The sequence below is a fragment of the Vanessa atalanta genome, chromosome 6, assembly GCF_905147765.1.
Source record: "Vanessa atalanta chromosome 6, ilVanAtal1.2, whole genome shotgun sequence".
NCBI lineage: Eukaryota > Metazoa > Arthropoda > Insecta > Lepidoptera > Nymphalidae > Vanessa > Vanessa atalanta.
The window spans coordinates 12458199-12476457 of NC_061876.1; the positions used below are offsets into that span (position 1 = coordinate 12458199).

The 18259-nt window shown below is 33.7% G+C and overlaps 3 protein-coding genes across 9 annotated transcripts in view; 2 read left to right on the forward strand and 1 right to left on the reverse strand.

Moving 5' to 3' along the window:
- LOC125064616 (leucine-rich repeat flightless-interacting protein 2) overlaps positions 1 to 1706 on the forward strand; it is a 33387-nt gene extending 31681 nt beyond the window's left edge. For all 7 annotated transcript variants that reach the window (XM_047671762.1, XM_047671761.1, XM_047671760.1 and 4 more), the window contains 2 exons: positions 227 to 552; positions 1169 to 1706. In XM_047671762.1, the coding sequence (XP_047527718.1) occupies positions 227 to 552; positions 1169 to 1279 (437 nt within the window). In that variant the 3' untranslated portion in view covers positions 1280 to 1706. The remainder of the gene's footprint in view (positions 1 to 226; positions 553 to 1168) is intronic.
- Positions 1707 to 4155: 2449 nt separating this feature from the next.
- On the reverse strand, positions 4156 to 6762 carry LOC125064580 (mediator of RNA polymerase II transcription subunit 19). Its single transcript, XM_047671694.1, has 3 exons — positions 6477 to 6762; positions 6028 to 6399; positions 4156 to 5814 (listed from the first exon to the last, which is right to left on the reverse strand). The coding sequence occupies exons 1-3, from the start codon at positions 6655 to 6657 to the stop codon at positions 5654 to 5656; spliced, it is 714 nt and encodes a 237-aa protein (XP_047527650.1). The 5' UTR covers positions 6658 to 6762; the 3' UTR covers positions 4156 to 5653.
- A 593-nt stretch (positions 6763 to 7355) lies between these two features.
- On the forward strand, positions 7356 to 13691 carry LOC125064477. Its single transcript, XM_047671541.1, has 2 exons — positions 7356 to 7687; positions 7810 to 13691. Exons 1-2 carry the CDS (start codon positions 7637 to 7639, stop codon positions 13135 to 13137), a joined length of 5379 nt encoding a protein of 1792 aa, XP_047527497.1. The 5' UTR covers positions 7356 to 7636; the 3' UTR covers positions 13138 to 13691.
- The last annotated feature ends 4568 nt before the right edge of the window (positions 13692 to 18259 follow it).

Consider the following 18259-nt stretch of genomic DNA (forward strand, 5'->3'; position numbering starts at 1 on the left):
TTATTGAAGATTCGGTTATATACAACTTTCGTTAAATTTTAACCCTTTACGCAGCACATGCAACAGAAACTCTCGAAAGGAATAATATTTCCCCGTTTTTGCAACATTTTTTATTGATACCCCCCAACATATAAACTATAGATTTTTTCAAATCGGATCAGTAGTTCGTGATAACATCGGTACAGATGATGCTCCTCGAATCAATCGAATGGACGACTACTTGCAGACGTGCGGCTGGAGCGGCTGGCGGGCGCGAAGGCGGCGCTGGAGGGCGAGGTGCGCAAGCTGAAGCTGCAGCTGAACGACGAGCGCGCGGCGCGGCAGAACGGCGTGGCGCACCCCGAGCGCGACGTGGACTGCGAGCTGGAGGCGCTGCGCAAGGCGGCGTCCGAGGCCAAGGCCCGCGCCGCGCGCGCCGAGGCCGAGGCGGCGCTGCACGCGGCCGCCGTCGTGCGCCTCGAGGCGCAGGTCGCCCGTCTGCGCGCGCGCCAGGACCACCAGGACGAGCACGAGGAGCTGCTCAAGCAGGAGCGGCGCCGCCTGCAGCGCGAGGTGAGCTTGGGCGCGGGCCGGCTCCGGGCGGCCGCTAAAAGTAACCGACGTCGGTTACATGTATTTATTTATCTGTGCGATAATAAATATTAAATGAATATATAAATCAAATAATTATTTTCAGGATGTGGTCGATTTTTGGGCCGTTATAAATAATGGTGATAGATAACGGTACAGTTGCCTCATTCTTCACCCAGAGTGATCCTTGAAACTATTTTAACCGTTTATTGTGTAACGAGTAAAATATATAACAAAAGACCCCGTGATACTGTAACATTTATGTACAAAATACACGTGTTGTTCCTTTATTGTACCAATAACACCATACTAATGATTTCTAGTATAATAAAGTGGTTTTTCACTAAACCATTTTAGTATCAATCTTTTTGTTACTCAAATGTTTTGAATCAACGATAAACAGTATACTTAATAAAAATATATTAAATAAATAAACCGAATTACCGCAACAAGCAAAGAGCATAATTGGTGATTTAATATAAATAAACTCCAATCCCGAATTAATAGGAAATAATAAATAATAAATGTAATATAACCTGGCTTAAAACCTTTTAAGATAACATATTCAGACAACTAAAGACTTCATATATCTTTCTAGGCGAGGGAAGCATTAAACCGAGTCGAGGAGTTGGAAACGGAGAACAGTCACCTCACGAAACGGCTCGACAAACTCAAGAACGCGAAGTCCGCCCTGCTGAAGGACCTGTGACATAACTGACCGTGCGGAAAATATTACGAAATCACTTCATAGTACACGAAGACATTTAGCCGATATTTTTTTTTTTTTAATTTTGAACGTTTTAGGAATTCTGTATTTGCAAGCTACGCCACAGATAATGTATGTAATGGTTACGATTGATTGTGAAATGTCTTTGCTGTAACTTTATATAAAACGACCACCTGTGTTTTCCGCAGTCTATTTTTATTATTCTATGTTATTCAGTTTAAAGACTTTAGCTGAGTCTGTGGTTTTTATAAATGAAAGTTGTATATTTTCGATGGTAGCGATGATTGTTCGAATTTAAATATGTTGACGTTTTCCTTAATTATTTTGGAATAATGATTAATTTTAGTTTAATAAATTACATATTTACACAAATAATATTGAAAAGAAGGTATCACAACATACATTTTTTTAGCAAAAAATAATTCAACACTGACAATTAATTAACATTATAATTTCACTTAAAAATATTCATAATGTCTTAAATAATATTTAATAAAAAAAAACATTTTTCATATTGACGATAATAAATCATAAGGAATATATATTTGTTATTTATAATGATACTAGTTTCTCTGTAAATGTACTTTTATTAATAATTTGTAAAAATATGTGCATTATGTTTAAAATATAACTGATTATTTATTTGTTACGCATATAATATATGTTCGTATTACTTGTATAGGTTCTATGTAATAGGGTTTTTTTATTATTCTAGCTTGCCCAAGTTTCGCTTTGTACTAATCGAAAAGTTGATAGCGATCACATTATATATTAACTTGCCATTTCAAATTCGTTATATTACTAATAGAATCCACCCGAATATGAAACAATAGTTGTGTTTACCCGCCAAGGTGATGTATATAAATATTTTATACTGTAGTTAGACAACTTGAGAAAAGTTCCTCGCTCTAGCCTTAAATGTTGAACATTTTGAGGAATTTTTACCAAGAATGTATGATCATTAGTGTAGCCAGGGGGCGGGAATTGCTAGTAGGCTTAGAAATAGTCGAAATGCAAACTTTTTACTTTTGCATACTTCAAAAGTACATTTTTGAATATAGCCTAGATTAGATAGAACAAAACCAGTCGTTCACCATACCCATTGTCCTCGTGCCCGCCTACGGCAATTCTGGTTACGCGAATGTGTATGAATAAATAAATTATTGCTCAAAATTGTACTCCAAACATTGTGATAGTCGGTAGCGAGTGTACACGTCCATTAGCGATCTCCTTGTAACAGTATTTCTCGAGGGATACTTGAATTTTATATCGGAATAACGAGTAATTAGCGTTTTTTTTCGGAAGTTACCACAATAATATGATCTTCTAATAATTGATTTATTTTCATATGATAATTTCTTTTTATTCTAATAAATTTTTTTCAACAGATGCAGTTTGTAAAATGTAAACCGTTTATCTTTAAATTAAGTCATTCTTAAATGCCAATTTCATTTAACTACTAATGTCGGGTTGCGTGGTGTCAATAACGAACAATCAATGCATTTTTTTTTGCATTGCGAAGAGCGTTATATAAATATTGAATGATATGTATTTATAATTTCACGGCCGTCGATTAATAGTTATCTGATACGTCGTAGATAGGAATAGTCACGTACACAGTGCCATGGCGCACCAAAATGTATTATAGTCGTAGTTTGGTGGTCGAGTTAGTATCGTGTAGAGAATGATTTTTGCGGGTATATTGCCTACTGTTAGTTAGATTATTGTTTGACAAAATATGCTTTGAATAACGCAGACGTTACCTGCCGGTTCAGACGTTATGTGTTTGAATGTTAAATTCTACTAGTCAATATGGTTATGTGGAAATAAAGCGTTTAGCCGAAGTATACAAATATTTAATAGAAAGTCGCCATCAGTGCAATGATACCCTGAGAGTTAGTGTTTCATGTAGACATTGTAACGGTGTTATAGTTAGACTAGTTGAATTTAACTCCTATTCCATATTGACTTTCAGATTTTTATATTAATATGACCCAGATAACTTGTTTTATTTGAAAATATTTAAAAATATTCATTTAACGAAAACCGAATATACCTAAATAGTAAATAGTTTATGTATTAAATAACATAAGGGAACTATTATGTCTTGTGATTATGACATATTCTTTTAAATGTATAATTAATTTATCACTGCAAGATATAATATTTCTCTGACATATGTTGCGAGTTGATTACGTGTGTGAGAAGTCGGGATGTAAGTAATATAAGTAGGAATTATCATTTTGTAAGTATGATGTATGTATTTTGGTGCTGCATTACTAATTTATTTCTTTTTAACTGAGAATGACAGTCTTTTTACAAGAAGCGAAACTGACTTAAAATGATGTATAAATTTGGATACTTTGAATAAATTTCGCCCTTAAATATGTGTTTTATTTACTTTGTTTAAAAAATATAACTTCACTGGTATCGACGAAAATATGCCTATAACACAGAGAGAGAGAGTTATTTTTTTAAGCCAAATATCTGTATTTGGTTTCATGTATTTGGAGCGCGAGAAAACAAATATAAATACCCCGTAATAGGGGTGACTTGCGTCATATATATGATATCATCAAAAAATATTGTATAAACCCCTCGGCCGCTCTGATCCACACCAGAGACGTTCATCGTTGGATTAAGGAAAAGAGCAGCATACGAAAACTATGCGACACATGATTACGTCTACGGTTCAATTGAAAGCTTTTTTCAGTGGGGACATTTTAACTTTGTTTTTGCTACTTTAAAAAACGGAATTGCAAATTCTATTACAGTGACAAATTGTTATTTTTTATACATCAAATCGACTCGTTATTGAACAATTTAACCAAAAGTGAATAGAGGTGATAAGAAAAAGCTTTTCAACCATACTATCAAAATGTTTAATTCATAATTTGTTGTGGCATTTGTTTATATACATATACATCGTGAGCCAGTTTTGTGAATGTTTGTATTTAAAAAATTACTTTCTAATTAATACTATATATCATCTGACAGCATTAGAGCAACATAACTAAGAAGCCAGAAAGATAACAGCACAAACTATATTTTAAACAAATTAAATATGCAGATAAATCTATCTTCATAAGGTACTATTCTTCTTATCAATATACCTACAGAATAAAAGATTAAACATAAAATTGGTGAGCTGATGATAATATCGAAATTCCCGCCAGACATATTCACATTCAAGTACTATGTTGTATACCATAAATAAATTAGTAGTGTGTAAAAAAAGATTAGTCACATATTCCACGGATTCAGAGATCAATACAAGAACAACCACCCCATTTTAGGTTAATAACAAAAAAATTTATTATCTGACTATATTGATAAAAGCATGAAGAATTACCTATGTACACACTAAATTTTTTGATTAATCTAAACTCTAAAGGTAGATCTACAAGTACAAAAAACTTTGATTAGATTAACTAACATTTAACTTTATACAAGTTGAAACACCAGAGAACTTTTTTAATTATTATCAAAAACATTCTTAGGTACTTGACAAACATGTTGGAAAACATATTTCATTGATCTATTTTCTCATTAGCAAACCACGAAAACAATGCCTATTAAGTAATTCAAGTTTAAATCATTTAAATATGGTATTAAGCCTTTGAAAGTTCTGATTAAGCAGCTATAAGAATCCAAGAAACTCAAGGTATAGATTACATTTAGAAGTTATATAATATATAGACAGTTGAGTGAAATCAAATAAGTTTCTTTGGGCCCAGTATTTGGCTGAATTATAAGTTTGGTACGAGCAAGTTTATAATATAAAAATAACAAACAGTAGATTGCAAAAGGCTGAAGGTGAAACAATATTCTATTTGGTAAGAAGATCATATAAATATTAAATTCAAATGCATTTAATTCACTAAATTAACTAGATTAAAGTAAGATACACTTATAATTAAAACATTACATTTTAGTTTTTTTATTTTAACAATTTTGTACATACTCTTTTATCTTGTTAATTTAATTTTGTGATCACAAATTTTTCCTTGATATTCAAATAAATTAACTATAATAGTTGTTTTAATATAAGTTATTAACAATAGAAACAGATCATAATAAAATCAATGTTCACATCATGCCTCAAAAAGCTGAAATGGCTGAGATTAACATAACTCATAAGACATAACATTTTTGATAAATTACACAAAAACTGAGCTAGTTAAAATGAATGTCATGTATTATTTAGAATTATGTAATTACTGAGTATGTAAATGGAAAACAATAAAATTCAGTCTAAATAAAATTTTATCATTGGAGACATTCATGTTTGAGTTTAAATTAATGCCAATGACCAATGAGTATAATTATATAATTTTTAACTATAAATTGTTTGCCCTAGGGGACTGGGTGCTGGTTGGGTGTGAGACCACCATGCTCCGGACTGTGTTTCTGTTTTTTTCTTTTCTTCTCCTTTTTCCTTTTTTTACGTTCCTTGTCATCATCATGTCGTTTCTGCTTTTTGTGCTTCTTTTCATAAGTATCAGGATTTGATGAATCTACAACATATGTATTAATAATTATAGATTATTGAAGGATATAAGGTGAGTGAAATCAGCCATATGGAATACCAAAATAGATAGGTAGGTAGTACATACTGCTGATAAATCAATATATTGGTTGTGCATTACAATCTCAGCATAAATCAATATTCATGTAATTTTTTGGTACAGAGTTCTGTAAACTAAATACTTATCATAATTAATACAGACCTTGTAATGGTGTGTCCTGTCCAGGAGGTGCTCCATCTTTATGCTTGTGTTTCTTATGTTTACTTTTATGTCTCTTTGGTGGAGTGGCACTAACATAGCGGTACTGTTCCGGCAAAGGACCAGGATGCAATCTAAAGCCAGCCAGCTGTGCACTTGATAAGGGCAACAATTCTTTACCACCTATAGGTCTCTTAGCTATTACTGAACCCAATGTACTATTGTCCTCCTGTCCTGGACCGTCAAGAATACCAGGTAGGTTTGGAAGAAATGATGATAGCGATTCCTTGAGCTTTTTTCCGTTAAATTTACTATAAGAGTGCTCTAATCCATAATACGCCATTAAATTCGTGGCTCCTGTGAGTTCACATTCTCCTAAAATAAAAATTTGATATAAAAAATATACAATATATAATATACTCTTATTGTATATTACACTTGCTGATCCTTACCTGGAGGTTCTTTCATCAAATAGAAAGGCCCACTATGCACTATAGAAGGGTTCTTGCCCAGTGAAATAGTGGTTTTGAGGGTCCCAGAAGAATCCTGTCGAGAAACTACTGGTGACCTCGCTCCTCTAGGCGAGGATTTCGGTGAATAAGGCTCTACCTTTCTAAACTGATCAGACATCATCTTGCATATGCATTGTCTATAAAAAGAAATATAAAAAAGAAATTTTCTTAAACAAAACGATAAAAACTAAAACGAAGAATCTTTTCCCTTTCCTTTCGAAATCTTCTGATCACAGATACTAAAATCTAGCGTTATAATTATATACGTACGCATAGATTAAATTATATCCAGAAAACAGCTTATAAAATAAATCTATATTTAAGTGTATTTGTATTTTTGAAAAGTTTTACTTCGTTTAAGGAAATTTATAGTGTCGTTTTTTCTTAATCAAATTTTATGATTTTGTAATAAATAAAATATAAAAAGCAATAGGCATAAAATAAACCGATCACTTTTGAATTAACATTTATACTAAAATAAATTAATATTTCTCAACTACGAAAATCGTAAAATTAATAACACAAAATTATGTTATAATAAATATGCTATATGGTATGTTTATATTATTCCCTTTTGGTTTCGTATAAAATATTTTAAATTCCTTATAGATGTACCGAAAAGTGTAATAAAATACAATTATTAGCTTTCAATATTTTTTCCTAATATCTTTTAAATACAATTCTATTCTCACTTATACATAAAATAAATAACAATCTAGCTGAAATACCGGTTAATCTATGGGCAAAACCACGTGTTTTTGATATAAAGCATTAAATACATCACTCAAATAAAAAAAAATAAAAAAGAAAAACTTAGTCTATGGTTCATGAATTAGCTTCTCGTAACGCGCTACGATTTTCGATAGTGTGTTTGGAAATAAACAGTTTGAAAAGGTCAATTTGAGTTATCATCAGTTATATGAGTTGTTTAAAAGCTATAAAATGTTTAAACATCGTGATGTTTGTGGTACTAAAGAAGTGCAAAGCTTCTGATAACACCAATCCTCGCTCAGCGAAGTGACGCCATTTTACGGGAATGACCAGCCCGCGGCTGCCTCTTATTAGGTCTGATGTAAGGAGTGCTCTATTTAAACGGATGCATGGAAACAAATCCCTTCTATTGTACTCGTACTGGTCGTACGACTTCAGAGGTACAGTCAATGTTATTAATTGTTATTGTCGCTATCGTAATTCGAATCAGTTTTGATTTCCTCTTGTTTGAATGTCTTTTGTTTCTCGGTAGTCAAACTGAGCACGTGTTTTATTTTTTCAGAAAACTATGGAAGATGGTAATATTGTCAACACTAAAGACGATAAAATCGCTGCCGCATCATTGACAAACTTATATAGTGAACGGTCTTGTAAATTGAGGGCAAATGGACATGATTTTGCTGGCGAACCGTCCAGTCCTCACGACAAGCCGTTTGAGCACCGACGACACAGTGCCGACACATTACAGGAAGAGAAGTTCAGGAAACGCATTAATCCGCTTAGAATACACCTTGGTAAAAGACCTTTCGTGGATAACTCGGTACCGTACAATAGTGTAAACAAAAAAAGAAAGTCTGTGATAAAACCTAGTGACGCTAGCGCGCCCAAAAGTAATACACCAAGGGTACCTAAATTAATTCCAAAGCGCTTAGACCATAGTCAATTCCACAATGTTACACCACACATGGACAGTGTATTGGATAATGAACAAGATAAACCGGTGCCTCGACTTGTGCCTAAGAGTCAGCTATTGCAGTTTAAAAAGAGTAAAATGGAAAAAGGAACCCAGCTGAAAGAATATGCTCAAAGCCTAGGTTTACAGCCAATGGTGAAGTTTAAGTGTCGAAAGTGTTGTTCAATGTCTTTTAAAACTTTGGCCATGTTGAAGGAACATCAACTTGTTTGTCGTGCACAGGCCAAGGAGCCGGCTTTGAGCCCTGAAGCTGCCCCAAACACAGAGTGTAATGCTGGTGGACCTTCCCGAGTCACCCGTAAAGTATATCTGTGTTCAGCGTGTGGTACATATTACGAAAATTGGAATCTCTTCCTACACATGCGAGAAGTACACAATAGGCACATTTGTCTTTTTTGTCTTGGAATGTTTTCGAAGGCCGAAAAGTTATCTTCACATTTAACAAACAAACATAATGTCCAAGAATTTAATTACGATAGTAAAGATGAATTCTGTAAAGTGTACAATGGAACCTTTTATTTAATGTGCTGTGCCTGTGATGAAATATGTAGTGAAAAAGATGATTATTTTAATCATGACTGTAATAATATTAAACCGAAACCTGTACCCGTTCTCATAAGTAAAAATTTAATAAAAACTAATAATGCAAAATTTGTTAAAACTGGTAATGAAGCTACCACAAATGGTCCTCCAACAATTGCAAAAGATGTATTAAAACCAGTTATTGATAAAAAAGAGACGAGTGAGCCAAAACCTGAGACAATAACATCACAAACTCAAAAACATGATATGAATATTAATAGTTTTGATGTTGTAAATAGCGATACAAGTATTAGTTCTGAGAATTCTGAATCTACTGCAAAAGATACTAGTAGCACTTTGGATTCTACTCTTGGCATAAATAGTTCAAGTACTAAACCTCCATCAAGTCCTATTGATCATTTAACAGACAATAAAGAACCTATTACTACTTATGTGCCTAATGGTAATGAACCTTCAGAACAGTCAGATGAAAGTGATTCACCAGATGCAATTGATCATCATGTACCAATTTCAGAATACACACTATCAAAGCCCAAGGAGCCTTCACCCCCACCCCCTCAACCCCAAGAAAAGGAAAAGGAGTGTGGTATAAAACTAAAATTAAGTTTAAATAATGCTAATTCTCCAGTAATTATAAATTCTACAGTAGATCCTACTATTGGACAGCAGTATGCTAATAAACCTCCATCACGTAATAGAAGGCCTCCCAAAAGATATGAAAAAGACAAACCGCCAGACCAAGGAACTGCAATAAAACCTCCGTCAATTAAAATGACAATTTGTGATAAAGCAGACAGTCCATTTGTAAAAACTACCATTATTGAGAACAATAAAGAGACAACATTAAAAACTCTTGTAAATAATAATATTGAAACATTAAATAAAACACCTGAATTCAAACCAGAAAATACAATCAAATCTACTATTTATGATAACAAATTAGAAGATGTTAATACTTTGAATAGGGTACCGAAGCTAACTGTGAGAGTTCCTAAAGAATTTTTAGACAAAAATTCATCCAGTGATTATTCATCAGATAGTGATGTTGGTGAAAAGTTAAATATTATGGAAAATATTGATACAGAGCCAAAACCTTTTGAGAGTAAAGAAGAATCATCAGATCTTGCCACCTCTGTTTTATCACCAGTACATGTAGATGAGCATACAGAAAAAAAAGAAGATCAAGAGCTTGAGGAGAAAAAAGTACAAATTAAAAATGAGATCATAATGAATCTTGAGCCAAAAGAAGAGCCGGTAGATGAGAACACAACTGAAGATATTAATGTTGAAGAAGCAGTTGATGCTGCAGTAACAGATGATATTCCAATCACAGAACTAACTTTAGATAGACCAATTGATAAATATCCTCTAAAAGATCTTTTAAAAGTTTTTTTGGCTTCAACTGTTTTAAACTGTACTTACTGTAATCATGTTCGCAAGATTGCAGTAAACTGTGAGCAGCTAGCACTTCATATGGTGGCTCAACATAGATTCTCTGCAACCGTGGACAGTATAACAGCAGAAGAATTGATGCCTGAAACCATAAAAGCTAAAGTAAAAGCTGGAGCTGAAGAGTTGTTTTCTATTTATATTAATTTGGACTCGTATGATAGTATAGATAAGTGTGAAACGGTACAACATAATCAGATGTTCGAATGTTTTCAGTGTTATTTTAAAACTTCTGTTCATAAAGATCTCTACTTGCATAACCGAAAAATGCATCAGAAAACTATATTACTGTGTGTTATGTGTAAAAACAACTTTTATAGTTATAGTGAGTTATTATGTCATTTATGCCCTGGAACATATGATTCTGAGTATGAAATTAAGTTTAGATGCTGTTTTTGTAATGTAGATAATATTTCTTCATCATTTAGGTTAATGGTGCATCTTCGAAAGATACACCACACTTGTGATGTATGTTTAGAGTTTTGCCAAAGTCAAGCACGCCTATCGAATCATGTGTGGAAACATAAGTTGCACCATTTATGCTACAGATGTGGTATAGCCTATAGAAATAAGCCAGACATTACTAATCATTTATTTTGGAAGCATGGAACAGAAAGTGTATTATGTAAGAAATGTCTCCAGAAGAAATGGCCACATGTTTATCATTTCTGTACACCTCCTGCTGTTTTTGTTTGTGATGAATGTACACTTCAGTTTTCAAGAGCGGTTTGTTTAAAGGTTCATAAACGATTTCATTCTGAGGAATTTCCACATTTATGTACTGAAGAGGGTTGTACAGAGAAATTTGTTTCAAGAAAACTTCTCAATAAGCATTTAGACGGACACAGAAAAAAAATTATTACAGAAGACTTAACTGAAGAGAAACCCCCAGTTTTAAATGAGCCCAGTACAGATAATGTAAAAGAACCAATACCTGTAATAGATCTTGTTGATGAGAAAATAAAAGAAGAAGCTGGAACTGCCGAAAATAAAACTGACAATGAAACAGAGCAAACACCTAAAAAAAGTAAAAAAAAGAAAGTAAAAGACAAAGATGCTTTATTATTAGATGTAAATTTGCCAGCACTAAATCTATCTGAAAGTGACAGTAGTGATGAATCAGATAGTGGCGTTTCTCAGCCTAAGGATGAAACATCACAAGATAAACCTAAAGATGAGGCGCCAGAAGAAGAACCCGAGTCTATTATAAAACTTGAGTCTAATGCCGCGGATGTTGAAATGCCACCAAAGGTTGAAACAAAATCTGAGCTAATAGAAGAGGACAAACCAAGTGAGCAACAGGTATTAGACATTTGGGATAACTTTAAAAAGTATCAAGCTAAAGTCGAAAAACAAAAAGAAAAAACACCCCCATTAGTACCAATACGTAAACATGTATGCGAATCTGATCACGATTATTGTCTCATACCAACAGATTTAAATGGAGAAGATGATATTTTTAATTCTGATAAAAAGAAAAATAAAAAGTCTCCTAAGAAAAGACATGGTGATCTCTCATCATCAAGCAGTAGTAGCAGTGATAGTGATTCAAGTTGTTCTTGCGGTTCTAATTGTAGTTGCTCATCAAGTAGTGGTTCTTCATCGTCAAGTTCATCTGATTCCGATTCCTCAGATGACTCTGGCAATGAAAAGAAAAAGAACAAACAACAGAAAAAGTCTCTTCAAAATAGAAGAATTAGTAACGGGTCAAATGTTGATGTTATGGGAATGTCTGAAACGCCCGTTTTAATTCCTGAGAAAACTGAGCCCCCTATCGCTGAAAGTGATCTCGAGACTGAAGAAAGTGAAACTGACGAAGAATTTTACGATAAAAATCCTCAGAGAATTGCAAATAAAATGTATAATGAAAAACGCAACCAATTAATGCTTTTAGCATCAGTAGCACCATCTGATGGTGGTTCTATATCGGCTGAAGTAAGTCGTTCCAATACACCAATAAAAGAGGAAGAAGCTAAAGAAGTTAAAGAAACAAAAGAGATTGAAAGACATGAAGTGAAAGAAGAAGAGGTTGAAATTAAAGAAAAAACGAGCAGTAGTAAAAAGAAAAGCAAAAAGAAAAAGAAATCTAGGAGTTCTCGTAAACATGGTCCAATAAAGGTGACCATTCCGAAAGATGTTATATCAAAATCCGAGCTGGAAACACCACTACCTTTAATTCCCAATAAAATCACTATATCATTGCAATCAAATACAGTTCAATTACCTGAGGTGCCTCACATAGCAGTCACAGCGCTAACACCTGCCAGTGTTAGTAGCGGAACTCCCTCCACAGAAAGTAAACGGGCATCAAAAAGAAGACGAGTGCCTAATAAATTTTACGGATATTCTAGTGATGAAGATTCGCCACAAACTGTTGCAGCTTTAAAACCCCAATTACCACCTAAATTAGAATGGAGGAAGGAAGACTTGCCTTCACCCGTCACGCACAAATCTAAAAAAGAGATACCATCCACAGTCATTCCGCAAAGAATGTTTAATTACAATGAACCAATAAGGTTGACGGCACCGATACCAGATCCGGAACCTCCACGATTCTTGATGAATTCTGAGTCCATGGAATCAAGCGATTCGGAATCTAGCAATGAAGGGGCCTTAGAAATTTTCCAGCAGAACAGCGTTGCCAATCCAACACCTGTTCCACCCCCGACTTATTTAAATTCCGGTACTTCAAGCTTGCCGTACGCGTTCCAGAGACCGGCCGTCCGACAGGCGCGTGAAGGCGAGAGTGTGTACTGCTACTGCCGTTGCCCTTACGACGAGGTGTCAGAGATGATAGCTTGTGACGCTGAGGGCTGTTCTATTGAATGGTTTCATTTCGAATGTGTCGGTATTATGGTACCACCTAAAGGCAAATGGTACTGTCCTGAGTGCAGGAAAAATCCGAGTTTTTCAGGTTACAGATAAGTCTAATCGAAATTCATTTGTATATAATTATGCTGTATTGTTATCTGTATATAACTTATTGATGACTGTAGATAATTTAGCTTTACCTGTATATCTTTGTAGTTAGCTCGTGTAAGTTAGGATATTAGGTCTGATAAAATGTATCATTGTTATAAAAGTACATGTTATGCTTGATTCTGGCTGAGCGGCCGACTCTGTAACCTGGCAAATTGTTACTGACATTATACAGCAAAACAGAAATATAAATCCAATTTTTGATACCATCATCGTATTGTTATTTTGACACCCTATTTTTAGACTATAGTTGAACGTATAAAATGAAATTACGAGTATATAGTGGCTTTAAATAGCTGAGAGGTTTTGTTTTTATTTTACTCTGGATCGAATGCGTTTTTATTGGTGCCGGGTACCAGACAATTTGCTCGATTACAATTGGAGGGTCATTGAGCGCGCCAAAATTAAGGGGAAATCATATAGCATATTGCTCCAATAATAAACTTTAACTCATTGGAATAAAGTGCAACTAAGCAAACTGATTAAATTATAGACCTAGTTTAGAATATTAAATTTTCATAACTATTGATTTAGGGTTTTTTTTAGAACCATATAACATTAAGCTTTGTTCGAAAACCTCTACAAATACAAATCATCTTAAGGTCATTTATTTTAATAATTATTCATTTAATGTAAGTAATTTAAACTTCTTAAATAATGAAATAAAGTGATAGACAAATGTAATCATTATATTGTAAAAATAGGGTTACATTTTTTGACATTATAAAGTCTGTAAAGTTAAATAAATAAATTGTTATGTCTGTCTCATTGATTGATTCCTGCCTTGTAGCTTTACTTTACAGCCATGAACAATTGAACATATCATTGTTAAATATGTAAAATCGATACCTATAAATAATGTAAATATTGAACCCATTAGTTTTACCTTGGACGCGATATTGCGTCACACACTTCAATTATAATAACGAAGTTTGCGTCTCCTACCACATGAATAAATAAATAAGAAATTAAGTAAGACTCCATCCATGTGCCTGTAAAGACTTTTATATTTAACTTAAAGTCTGAGGCTTAGTACTTACACCACCACGATCTATCTCAGTCTTAATTTAGCGTAGGTACTAATTTACTATCTTAGGCTAAAATTGGGATGCTGCACCAGTGGGTAAGATACCCGTGGTAGAATATAATTTCGTCATATGCGGGTTTCCTTGCAAACAACAACAACAACAACACACATTGTTTTCCTTCACAGTTGAACGAACGAGATGAATTATAAACACAAATAAATCACATGAAAACTCAGTGGTGCTTGTTTGTTGTTGGTTAACAGTTATCTTTTTTACTTAAAACCTCAGTCCATTGACATTTTTATCAACTCATCATATATTCTCCAATCAGCAATATTTTATGTTCCGCTTTTAAGGATGAGTGAGCCATTGTAACTACAGACAGACGAGATATAACAACTTAGTTCGAAAGGTTGGTGGCGCATTGGAGATATAAAGAATGCTTAAATTTCTTACGGCGTCAATGTCTATGGGCTGTGGTGGCTGTGGTGGCTGAAGTGGGACAGTAAGGTGGTAATCTTACTGTCCCACTTCCCATCTGGTGGCGCAATTGTCCGTCCGCTCACCTATTTCATAAAAGAAGACTTTCTATATTGTCCCGGATTTTGAGGGTGCAGATAGAAATTGGTGTTTGCACCTCTTGTATGCAAACTCCAATTTCTCGCAGGCACTAAAATTTTTGTTAAACATGTATTATTTAAATAACATGTATTATTTATATACGAAATATCGCACCTCACTAGCTTTCAATTATTACATTTATTAAAAAATAATATTATTTAAAAATGATATTCATACATACCTCTATAATACGATTACACTAGTTTAAGTAAGCTAAGATTATACCTCATAAATTAATTATTTTTAATGATCTAAATTTAATACGAGATATATTAATAATTTGATTTTGATTAGCTGTTGTATACTTTTTGGCCGTCTATTTTAACGTAAATGTGTTTTCAGTGTCAAAATTTCACGTTTGTTAATTAATAATCCTCTAGAAACTAGGAAGTAATAAAATGGATCTTGATGCTTTTTGTCCGCACAGACACATGTGCAGTAAGTTTGGTGAGTAATATAAACTTTAAAATAATGTGATCATCATTACCAATTTTTGGTTCGTTATTATTTAGTATCAGTACTTTTTGCAGCTTACTTACGTATGGGTGACGTATTAAGGTTTAGATATTCTAAATTTTAGCAGGTAGTTTATTCTTTAAATAGTATTAAACATAGTTGCTTCTTGTTTCTCTCTGTATCTCCTCTTTTTTATTCTAAACCATCCATTGAATTTTGATGCAGTTTTTACTAATAGAGAGAGTACCTAATATAATGTATGTAGATGTATAAAGTATGAGGAAGGTTTTTATAGTGTAAGTATAAAATGATGGTCAAAAAAATAACATTTTTTGTTAGTTTAAATGGCTAGTGTAATGCTAGCTGAACCTTAGAAGATATGAGGGAGATACATCAAAACAATTCTGATATTATTCATATTTCTCATTTATGACCAAATTACAGATGTTTAATAAATTAGTACTAACTTATCACACGTACGTAAATTATATAAACTAAACGTTATAAAATAAATATAAAAAATGAACATTTTCTCGCTAAGCGCACTTCTCATTTTCTTTGTTAAAATTTCAAAGCCAGGGCGCGCAAACTTTATTTATTCTATATTAATTTTGAGGTGTACGTTTTGTTAGAAAAAAACAAACATCGAAATCATTATAATTGTACGTGAAAATCTTTTGTTGATCTGTATAAAATATTATATATAATATAATGATTTAAAATAAGAGTAATTAATCGTAAAATTTAAAAGAAATATTCACATGCATTCATACTGATTCGCTGGCAGTGACAGTGAGAAAGCCAAAAACGTGCTGCGATCATGTTTTGAAAGTCAATTTTTATGCTTTTCGACTCCTTGGCACGCTCAAAGGAACCCTCGATCGGAATTATAGTAAACCTCCATTTCCCCAACGGCAGGTGAAACATTATACCTGGTATTAGTATGGAGTTTGCTACTACTATACTGTAAGTCTGCGGAACACTGGCTCTCAGTCTATATTTATAGTAAAATAATTCAATACATGCTTAAAATTTTATATTTCAACCACATAAGCGAAGAAAATAAGCATTAATTTGTTATAGTCAAAAACCACTATATTTTTTTGTTTTTGTCGCTTAAAATATTTTTCTGCCTAGGATCCTGCAGCCGTGCTACAATTTAATCTGTCTAGATGTATTTTGTCATAATTAACCTTTACTAAAATAGTTTTGTGTCTCGTGTACATAACACTTACTATTATGTCTGGTAGGTATTATATTATAAATAGATATTTTTCAAAATCAATTTCTTTATACAAGAAGGCTTTACCAATACATATCACATTCAGCTATGTCATTTTTTACTAATAATCAAGTGTTAGGGCGTGACTCGTGAGAATGGAAAATGATTTGATTCTCAGTATCATAGGCAGAGTTGTCTCAAGCTATGCCCTTTTGGTAGATATTTACTACCATGTACAAATAATTTGCTTATAGCGAGGACTTGAGTATAGTTTCAAATAAACGGTGCGGTAATTTTCATAAATTCGTAGGAACCTGATTGGTTGTACAATCTTATGGCTATAGTATATCTAATTCTTTCACGAAGAGCACGTCTATAGCTTTCTACTTTTAATATCGACTATCGTCACTAGCCTTTTGATAAATATTTTAGTTATTTCTTACAAATATGATAATTTCAAAAATATACATAGCAGTCCACGTGAGCAGAAACGTGTGAAAGAAATTATTGGTTCTTCGGGGCCGTCTCAAGATGGGGGCCCTGGGCTAGTGCCCCGTGTGCACTATGGACGGTAATGATCGTAGGCCATCTTCCGTACTCACCAAGAACATACTGACTCGCTAGGTTCTGGTTTGAGTCTCAGCTTAGTAGTTCTGAACCTAGCCGCGCACGCCTTCGAGTCCAATAGGCCATCTGTATATCTATTATATGAACAGGAGCAAAATCTATTTCGAATAAAAATTCGACAACCAGTGCCCGGCAACATTGCGTGTCAGGATGAAAATTTGTGGACCGTACAATTTTGCAGTAACAAAAATAATTGATCAAATTTATATCATCTTTATTTTTGTGACTAAAACGTTATTCCTATATATTTTATTGATGTATTCAAGCGTTTGCTTTTAGCAGTCATGATTTATATAATCATTAAGTAACTCTTTTATCGTCATTTAAGTTGATGTTAATTTATTATTAAAGGTACTAAATTACTGGCATAAAAAAATCAACAATATCTATGTACCTACTTATTGCTATTAATATAATTTTACGCTATTGTGCATTGACTTACTTCATTAAAACTTTATTTGATTAATTTATTATCTCTTAATAAAAATAAACCTATCTGAAATAAGTATGTATATAAAAAAATAATTTATTTTAAAGGTAAAACAAGCAAGCCAGAAGTAATTATCTCAGCCGTTAAAGAGTTAGGGAAGTCTACTTGGGAAGGTAAGTGTGAGTAATTTATTATTCACAAAGTTAACAGTCCTATGGTATGCAATGCAACGACTGTATTCTGATTATTTATCAAAAAAAATATATAGAGGGTACACTCGTGTGGCTTACGGTGATTGCTCTGAGGAATTATTCTCTCCAATTCCTGCCTCCCCTTTCCTTTACAACGTCTACGCGTGCTGGCTCGCGATGTTACCGCCTGTTTGTGACATCAATTCCATCGCGCACGAATAAATTTGACAACGCTTTTCTTTGTCGTACCGCCAAAGTATGGAATTCTCTACCAGCACACGTGTTCCCTTCCTCTTATAATCTGGGCTCCTTCAAACGAGGCGTGAAGAGACATCTTGCGGGCGGCATGGTGAAGGCGACTAGTGAAGTTCATTCTCTCTTACTGTACTGGCCGTCTTCGCGTTTGGACTCCACTACCACTCACTATCAGGTGGATAGGAATCAAATGCCTAACCGGTTTGTATAAAAAGAGAGCCGAGATGGCCCAGTGGTT

Bases quoted from the DNA above. Each gene is read 5' to 3' on its own strand.
- LOC125064580 (XM_047671694.1), bottom strand. From the start codon at position 6,657: ATGATGTCTGATCAGTTTAGAAAGGTAGAGCCTTATTCACCGAAATCC. The intron at 6,400-6,476 runs GTAAGGATCAGC...TTTTTATTTTAG, and splicing joins TTTGATGAAAGAACCTCCAG to GAGAATGTGAACTCACAGGA. The intron at 5,815-6,027 runs GTCTGTATTAAT...CATATGTTGTAG, and splicing joins ACAGGACACACCATTACAAG to ATTCATCAAATCCTGATACT.
- LOC125064477 (XM_047671541.1), top strand. From the start codon at position 7,637: ATGGAAACAAATCCCTTCTATTGTACTCGTACTGGTCGTACGACTTCA. The intron at 7,688-7,809 runs GTACAGTCAATG...TTATTTTTTCAG, and splicing joins CTGGTCGTACGACTTCAGAG to AAAACTATGGAAGATGGTAA.